General features: G+C 56.4%; 1 protein-coding gene and 1 non-coding gene across 2 annotated transcripts; both read right to left on the reverse strand.

Annotated features, from left to right (window-relative positions):
* Positions 1–4,896: 4,896 nt before the first annotated feature.
* Positions 4,897–8,329, reverse strand: RPL18A (ribosomal protein L18a). Its single transcript, XM_007116902.4, has 5 exons — positions 8,244–8,329; positions 6,769–6,948; positions 6,041–6,170; positions 5,268–5,377; positions 4,897–5,054 (listed from the first exon to the last, which is right to left on the reverse strand). The coding sequence occupies exons 1-5, from the start codon at positions 8,259–8,261 to the stop codon at positions 4,962–4,964; spliced, it is 531 nt and encodes a 176-aa protein (XP_007116964.2). The 5' UTR covers positions 8,262–8,329; the 3' UTR covers positions 4,897–4,961.
* Positions 5,454–5,586, reverse strand: LOC112067668 (small nucleolar RNA SNORA68). Its single transcript, XR_002893403.1, has one exon. It is a non-coding gene; the product is annotated as a small nucleolar RNA SNORA68 (small nucleolar RNA).
* Positions 8,330–8,905: the final 576 nt, after the last annotated feature.

Here is an 8,905-nt window from a genome sequence, read left to right on the forward strand (position 1 = left end):
TGGGGTGGGGTGGCGGAGCTGGGGAGGCTCCCAAATGCCCCCCCTTGCTTCGTGTGGCACTTTCCGCTGACCATAAGCCGTTAATGCCTCCCTTTGACAGGTGGGGAAACTGAGGTCCTGAGACGGCACGTCACTCACCCAAGGCCACACAGCCTGGAGCAGTGGCTGCACCATTCAAATCCCCACTGTGCTTTTTGTACCTTGAGCTACGGGGAGCTCACTCACTCACAGAAGTGGGGTTTACTTTCAAGGTTGCACCTAAGGCAAGTTTGCTCTGCTTGAACCACCGCCCCCAGCTGGCACCGTGACCCACTCCCTTTCTCTAGAGCCTAGAGGGAGGGTATCACCAAACCCCACCCTCAGGCTAAGCTGAGTGGGAGGCATCCAAGTCCTGCATGCATACATATTTAAGGAAGTCTTTGCTTCTCTCTGGGCCTCAGTTTCCCCATCTGTAAATGGGGGTAAAATAGCCCTTGCCTCAGAGGAATAAATTGAACCTGCATAACAAAAGCCTGACACAGAGTAAGTACCTCATTCATTCATTTCTTTATCCATTCGTTGGTTCCTTCACCAAACATGAACTGAGTGTCTACGCTGTGCCAGACATTAACTGTATAATGGAGGTCAGGAGGGACGGATTGTCTGTGGCCGTGAACCTGAATAAGTGGAGACAGGACTACCTGGGGAAGTAGTGTCTGGCATGTCCCTATCGCACAAATGAGGAGACCAGAGGTACAGGGGAAGGGGAAGTCCCTTGTCTAGGGTCATGCCATCAAGAAACTCAGACACTGTCATCTGGAGGCTCTGACCTCTGGGTTCAAGTCCTAGCTCGACCTCCAAAAGCTGGGTTCCCTCCTCCGTAAGCGAGAGGGATCTAAGAATTTGGCTGGTTTCATGCTAGGGCACTGGAACCCTCCCCAGCCTCTGCCGCCCCCTGGTGGCCTCTTCTGGCCTACACACGTCATCCAAGCTGGGTCCAGCGTCCCCCAGGCATCCTCATGTTTCGCCCAGGACCGTCTTCTCACCCTCTCTCCGCGCAAGGGTGCAGAGCCGGCCTGCTCTTCCCTGTATCTGCTGCCTGCTGGTGTGCACCTTTCACCTGTGCCAGGAGGATGGGGAGGACACCGAATTCCTCCTCCTTCTACTCCCCTGCTGCATCCTCCTGGAAAACCTGGTGGGAAAGGGGAAATCCAGGATTCCCACAAAGCCAAGCAAGCGAATGCAAATTGATGCAAATTGATGCAAACTCAGGCAAAAGCTGTCCTATCTCCCCAGGGAGGTTCTAGGAACAGGACACTGGGGACACAACAGGATCCAGGTGGACCCACCCCGCTCACGGCCTCATGGCTCTGACCAAGCCAGCAGATGAATACCCATTTCAGAAGCTAATAGATGACAAAAGTGAAGCAAGGTCAAAGATGGAGGCAGCCTGGGGGGCCATTTAATGTGGGGTCTCAGGGAGGGGCCCTGCAGGCAGAGAATGAGCCAGGTTTCGAGAGAGCTGGAGGGAGGGCCCTGAGGTGGGAAGGAGCAGGACAGGGAGGGACACAGTGGACCTTGAGCCTTGGCGAGGGGTCTGGGTTTTATTCTGAGGGCGCTGGTCAGTGGGGGTGGGCCACCATTAGAGAGTCTGGAGCAAATGAGGGACCTAACGAGAGTTCTAGGTTCTGAAAAGCCCACCATGTCCAAGGCGGGGATTGAGGGGTGGGGAGAAACGGGTGGATTCAGGACATGTTCTGGACTTCCTGCACGGGAGGCGCCCAGAGTTGGAAGCCCTGCAGGGTGTGTGCGTGGTGGAGAAAGTATGGAGGAGGGCAGGGAGCAGGGAGGGGAAGCAGTCACACCTTCCCTGACTGCGTGGTTTGTCATGGAATGGGAGGAGTGCAGGCAGGACCCCAGGACCCCCTGTCGATGAGGGGAGAGGAGCAGGGCGATCCCTGAAGGCCCAGCAGCAGCAGTCTAAGCAAAAGGGGCGGGAATATTGGGGTGCTGGGTGGGTGTCTGCTGCCCCCACTCCTGCCTGCTGCCTGGGTTCCCAGCGTTCCCACGTCTCCTTGGAGACACGGCAAGGGGCGGAGATGAGAGGTCATGAGCTGCTCTAGCCCCAGCATGACCTGCTGGGTATCTGTCCTTGAACATCTAACCCTGCACTCAGTAAAAGCAAACCTTTATTACCACTGGTGGCTGTCATGGTCATTGTCATTGTGAGATTCTCTGATTCCAAGTCCTAAGGATTCTGATCCTATGATTCTCAGAGTCTCTGGGTGTCAGGATCTACTACGGGTCTCCTGGGGCCCCCCCGCCTCGTCTTGCCCTGGCACCTGCCCTTGGTCCTGACACAGGAGTGAGGTGTAGGGTGGGTCAGGGATGGGCAGCTCTTCCCCAGGGCTCCCAGCCCTGACCAGTCTGTGACACCCACAGCACCTTGACAAGCCCAGGGGTGGGGCCTGGGAGTGCCTCAGCACCTGAGGAGGAGGGAGGGGTCCACCAGGCCTCTCGGGTTCCAGGTTCCTGCCCATCCTTGGGCTGGCTGGGTGAGCCCGGGCAAGGACCTGTTCCTGGGCCCCAGCTGACCACAGAGAGGAGTCGGTGATCCAAGTGGCCAGTCCTGCCTCACAGACCACACGTGGATGGGCCCATTTCCTCCTAGCTCTGGGCCTTTGCGCTGGTTGGTCCTGGCATCTCAACTCCCACTGGAGATTGAGGGTTCAGTTCAGTGGTCCTCACCTCCAGCCAGCTTTGGAAAGCCTACAAAGGTGTTTACTTCTCATGTTCTAGTCATGCAGGCCCAGGGTAAAAACAGCTGCTGGAGTACCAGCCATTGTGCCTATATTCTAGCCAGATGGTAGTTCCTGGAAATGGCACACATCACTACTGCTAGTATCACGTGCCCATCCCTAGGTTAAAAGGAGGCTGGGAAACTTTTCTGGGTGGCATCTAGATATGGAGATTCCTCTTACTGAGGAAGGAGAGAAGGAATATTTAGGGCAACCAGGAATTTCTGCCAGAAAGCACAGGGTTAATGAAATCAACTAGGAAAACATAAAGAAAAACTTGGCCTGGCCCCCCAAAATACACCTTAAACATCAGAAAGTACCCTGAGGAAAGAAGTATTTGCAACATATGTAGAGATTTTTTTCAGGCTTTTGCCCCACATACCTGAGCTTTTTTTTCGGGGGGTGGGGTGGGTGCACACCACACGGCTTGCAGGATCTTAGTTCCCCGACCAGGGATTGAACCGGGCCCGAGGTGAAAGCGCCGAGTCCTAACCACTGGACTGCCAGGGAATAATGATACCACAGCTTTTAAAAAGTGGTTCAACTTCGTTAAGATTTTTTTCTTTCATATAAACGATTTTTGTATCAGGGCAAGAACGCTTTCGCTAAGGAAAAGCAAATTCAAATCCTAAGATGTGGTTTTTTTCAGCCACTGGCTGGCTAACCCAAGTTGTGGGCAAGGCTGGAGGAAAACATGACCCCTTCTTATTAAGTGCTGTTGAGAATGAATTGGTACATCCGTGGAAAACATTTTGGCAGCTAACAAAAAAAATTTGACCCAGCATTGCCAGACCCAGGACTTTACCCCACGTGGTGCAGATACAGGTAGAGGGATATTCACTGGCCATCACTCCTCTTCTCAGGCTTACTTAACTCCTCCTGGTGACACACATGGCCCCTACCCTCTCAGACTCAGCCTGGTGGGGGACAGAAACCCAATGGTTTAGTCTTCAGCGAGGAAGTGATGATTTGTGGAGAGTAGTCTAGGCACAGCGCTCAGCAAGTGCAAAGGCCCGGGAGGTGGGAAAGAAGCACCGGTGTTGGAGCAACAGACAAAGCAGCCAGCAAGGACCCAGGGCCTGTCTTTCCCATGAGAATGGCTAGCTGTGCCTGAGCCCTGCCTTGGGCACCTCTCCAAGAACAGGTGGGGTTTGAAGTGAGCTGGTTTTCTGGAAACCACCCAGGATCATCCTACCAACGAGCCCCACCACCACAGGTGGGGAAGGGGAGACTGTGCCCTTATCCAGGACTGGTTGCTCTCCCCGCCCCCCCAACTACTTCTTTGTGCCTCAGCTTCTTCCCAATCAACGGCTCTCTGGAACACAAGGCAGGTCCTCGTTGACCTGTGTACCCACTGCCTGCAGAGTAGTGACTCCCTAAGGGTTGTCAACTGAGCAAACCGGGTCAGTGTCCAGACCTTCTGAAGAGGACACCAAGGTTCAAAGGGCCAGGGTTGCCCAGGGTGACACACCAAGGACAGATGTTCCCAACATCTGAGCTCTTAGCTGTGCCTCAGCCTCCTGGCTGAGGAGCTCAGGCCAGGGTGGGATTAGCTTCATGCCTGGAATTCCAGGAGACAGATGCCCACTGTGAAACCTTGACCTCCTTGGGCAGGATTAGGACAGCTTCATTCAAGGGGCCCCCAGCTGGTGAAGGGGAAACAAGCTAGCACAGCAGGCTCATGACCCCCTTGGACGCCCCCTTGTGTCTGCTGTGAGGATCTTGACCAGGGTTATAGGCTGGGTGGGGGAAGGCCACACAACAGAATGAAACCAACCCCATCAACCTGATCTCCCCCAGGATGCAGCTGTCATCTCACCACCACAGAAATGGAGGGGGGAGGGGGGAGGCACAGAGCTGAGAACTGTGTCTAACAAGGCAGGTAAGAAAGATTTGGAGGCCAAACCTGTGGCCTACAGCATACCCCGAAGCTCACAGCACAGAGCTGCCTGCTGGTACTGAGAGCTGAGGGGGACAGGGGCTGGCCATTCCTAGAGCTCCCCTTCTGGAGAATCCAATGTCAGGGCCCTACTCGAGGAGAGGAGGACTCCTCCCAGAGCACTCACAGCTTGGCTGCACCCTTTTGAGTTCTGCAGGGTGTGCAAAGAAAACAACTGTATCTGAGCGCCCGGTTTTCCCAACGAGTTTTATTTGGGCAGACCTGAGGACAGGGAGGCCCTGCATCTAAAAGAAGGTGTTGGGCCTCTTGGTGGTGAAGCGTGGCTTGTGCTGGCGACGGAGGACCCGGTGGGGCAGCGGGAATTTGATCTTGGAGTCCTGTAATAAGAAAAGGCAGGCAAGGGGGTTGGGCGGAGGCTCTTAACCTTGTCTCCCAGGGACCACTGAGGTGTGGCCACCCCCACTGGGCTCCTGCGTCAAACCCGGTGCTTTACTGCATCTCCCAAGTCTGGAGGAGCTGCCAGGCCAGTCTGGTGTTCCAGGGCAGCCCCCTCAGCCCAGCCTGCCCAGCAGGGCCCTGAGGGCACTCACGTGGAACTGCTTGACTGCTGGTCGGCGGCACTTGCTGGCTGCGATCTCCTCCACCTTCATGATCTGGATCGAGTGGGCCCGGGCACGGTGCCGGGCACCCATGTCTCGGTCTACAGGGATGAGGAAGGGGGGCACTTGGGGAACGAGTGGCCACAGCATCTGGTCCCAGCAGGTACTGGCTACCAAGTGTGTAGAACCTCCAAATTCACTTTGAGGGGCATGGCTGCAGGCCCCCAAAGGCGACAAGATCCACTTGCTGTGAGCACCTCTGTTTAAACTGCTGTTACAAGAAACAGCAGTTCTTGGGTTTAGGTGCTTGGGCTCTGGTCCTGGTAGGTGACCCACCCTGGGAGCACCTGGGGCTGCGAATGGCAGGCCCCAACACTGGACAGGGGCTGGACTAGGTTCTGAGCAGCAGTTGCCTCTACACAAGGGGCTGACCTCAAACCTCAAGGAGGTTGCAGATGCAGTTGGTGGTGGGTGACTCAAGCAGCTCAGGAATGACTCGAGGACCCTCCCTCCAATCTCCTAAGTCCACTTGCTGCCAAGGTTCCAGAAAAAGGTGTGCTTGGGGCATCCCCTCCACTCCTCCTGCCCCCAAAGCAACACCTCCTGTGCCTCCCCTGTCACCATCCCTGGGACTCCCACCTTCCCCCAAGAAAGCTCTTGCGTTTGTCCTGCCTCAGTCTGGCAGGAAGGATGTCAGACTGAGCCGCAAGTGCCTGCCCCGTGAGCCTAAAGGAGGGACCCGGTTTGGGGACCCGGCGGCTTACAGCACTGGGTGACAGCGCCGGCTGTGGTCAGGTCCCGGTACTCCCGGTACATGTTGTGGGTGCCACTGCGGGAGTCATAGCGCAGCCAGATGCCGAAGTTCTTCACCCGCAGGGGAGATTTTTCGAACACCTGCCAAGGAGAGGAGACCAGCTGAGGCGAGGGCAGCAAGTGGGCTTCAATCAGACCCCCTCCATCCCTGAACCTCTGCTTCCGCCCCGCCCCGCCGCTCCAAAGGACAGCCCAGCCCCCAGGTCTCTCTTGCCTGTTTCCCAGTCCCCGCACCTTCAGACATCTGAGGGGAAATCTGCCGTGCAAGGGAAATTCCCATGGCAACAGCAGGGGTGCAGAGCAGTCCAGGCCGAGATGCTTCCCCCATGGGGACCGACACAGCTCCAGACCACCCCTCAACACAACTCTCCTGGGACCATCTGGGCCAAAAACCACCTGCTGCCCAATGTAGCCTCACAGTGCAGAGTCCAGCATCTCCCCCCACTTTATAGATGAGGCCCAGCCTCAACCAAGGGGTCCCAGCAGGCCTTCCCTGGGCCTTGGGCTTTCTCCTAAGGAAAAGGTCACCGAGTCACCTATTCCATCCCAACCTAGGGCCTGAAGAGCACAAGGGAACAGGCCAGAGTTTGTAAAGTCTGCTAACTCTGTGGGGTGACAGATGCCGCATGGGAGGGTGTAAATCCTCTCCGGATCCCACCCAGCCTCAGACACCCCATACCTGTCCACAGTACACAATTTCCCCTGAAGACTTCTTCATCTTCTTCAGCTGAGATACAAAGTACCAGAAGCGGGACTTGGCAACAACATGGTTAGGCGCAAAGATCCGCATGCGATAGAGGGGCGGCGTGCGGCACTTGGGGGTCGGCAGGCAGCGCCCCACCACCTTGTATTCTCGAAGCTGAAAGAGAAATGAGGGTGAGGCGGGGCCAGCACCCAAAGCCCAGAGGTAACTGTGGAGACTCACTCTGCTCCCCTTCCCAAGCCTGTTGACAACCGGATCAGGGGACAGAAAAGGGCAAGTCCCACCCCAGGGCCTCCATGTGAAATCTGGCTGACTGTGGGTCAGGCCACTGTCTGAGCCTTCCACATAAAAGGGAGTGAGAGTGGGGAGGATTAACCAAGGTGCCTGTGTGCCCTTTGCCCTGGCTCAGGAAAGCTGGGTGAGGGTCTCAACCCCTCCCTTCCTCTCCCTTTCTATGGGCTGGCCTGGAACAGTCAAGCTGTATCCTTCCTCCAGAGCATCTCTGCAGCTCACAGTAACTTGCCAAGATCCTCTTTCATTCGGGACCCCAGAGACAGTGACCAGCCTGGGAGCTCACAGCCAACTCCAGGCAGAACCAGGACAAGAATCCAGTTCCCTGCCCAGCTCTGGGCTCCCTGCACTGCTGTCATGACTTGCAGCTGCCTCAGTTTTCCCAGCTGCTGTCCCTGTTTACACAGATACAAAAGGTGAAGATGTCTGCCAGGTCCAAATCCTGTGGTATACTAGAAAGGAACCATCTCCATAAGATGACCCGTCACCATTTTACTAATATCAATAGAAAATAACCCCAAACCTCATAAACTCGGTTCCTACTTCTATCTCTCAACCTGACTCATCGGCCTCCCGGACCACCCATTCAGGAAAGGATACCGATGCGGTCGGTCCCTTTTCCAGTGTGGAAACTGGGGCTGGAAAGCTGAAAATGACCCACCCATACTGTTTCTCCCCAGGGCCTACTCTTCCATCTCTGTGCTATTAACACACTCTGATTTTGCCCAGCACTCTCCATGTCAGCTAGAACTTATAAATTTCTTCTATTTCTCTCACAGCCATGCCAGGAGAAACAGATTCTATTGCCCTCCACCTCCCCCCGCCCTCCCGCCACCTTGTCCACTTTGCTGACGGGCAAACTGAGGCTCGGAAGCTCGATGAGGTCCCGCGGCGCGTGTTTCCACTCCGCGCAACTTGTCCCTTCCCCTGGAAAGGAGACTCGGCCTCCCCGGCCTCCGCGACCCCGAGCCGGCCTGGGCCACGCACCGACCTCCCCACGCTGCTCCCGCAGTGGCCGCCATGTTGACTGCAACTGGGGACGGCGGCGCGCGGGACCTAGCCGGAACAAGCACTTCCCGCGTATCCCATGCCTCCTCCCGTGGCCCACATTCGGTCCGCTTCGCGTTCCCCGACTCCCTGCCCCACCGCGCTCGTCTTACCGTGCCCGAGGCCTTCATAGCGTTCTATCCTCGCTCGCCTCCACCCTCGAAAAGGAAATGATCGTCTTGCGCAGCCGCTCATCTCGACTTCGTGGCCGGAAGTCCCTCCCATTCGAGGCCGCGAGCCCATTGGCTCGTCGGCCCCGAGCTCAATAAGATCTGCTTCTTCATTGGCTCCAGATCCACCAAACTCTCACAGCCCGGCCTCCGTTTGCGGCGAGACTACAACTCCCAAGACTAGGGGAGACTAGCCCTCCTGTTCAAACGCGACGTAAGGGAGCGTCGGCGCGCGCGCATGCCGGGAGTTGTAGATACACCGGGAGGTCTCGGTGGCCCGTCCCGGGTTCCACTTCCCCGGGATGCTTACGTATATAGAAGCAGACCTCGGGTGGTCCAGGGGCTATGATGGGGTCGCGGCGCTTCTTCCCACTCCGGGTCTCTTTTCTCCCGGAGGTGTGTTAACGGAGTTCTCGAGTTCTCTTCTGTTAAATGGGAATAATACTGGTGTTTTTCCTCCTAGAAATGTTACAATAATTAGATAAAATAGGGCTTCCCTGGTGGCGCAGTGGTTAAGAATCCACCTGCCAATGCAGGAGACACGGGTTCAAGCCCTGGTCCGGGAAGATCCCACATGCCGCGGAGCATCTAAGCCCGTGCACCAC

Source organism: Physeter macrocephalus, unplaced genomic scaffold (assembly GCF_002837175.3).
Source record: "Physeter macrocephalus isolate SW-GA unplaced genomic scaffold, ASM283717v5 random_41, whole genome shotgun sequence".
In the NCBI taxonomy this organism is placed as follows: domain Eukaryota; kingdom Metazoa; phylum Chordata; class Mammalia; order Artiodactyla; family Physeteridae; genus Physeter; species Physeter macrocephalus.

What these genes read in the sequence shown, in the direction of transcription:
- RPL18A (XM_007116902.4), bottom strand. An exon ending in CGGCGCTGTCACCCAGTGCT is followed by an intron (nt 5,378 to 6,040) that starts GTAAGCCGCCGG and finishes TCATCCCTGTAG; the next exon opens with ACCGAGACATGGGTGCCCGG. An exon ending in CAGCAGTCAAGCAGTTCCAC is followed by an intron (nt 5,055 to 5,267) that starts GTGAGTGCCCTC and finishes TTCTTATTACAG; the next exon opens with GACTCCAAGATCAAATTCCC.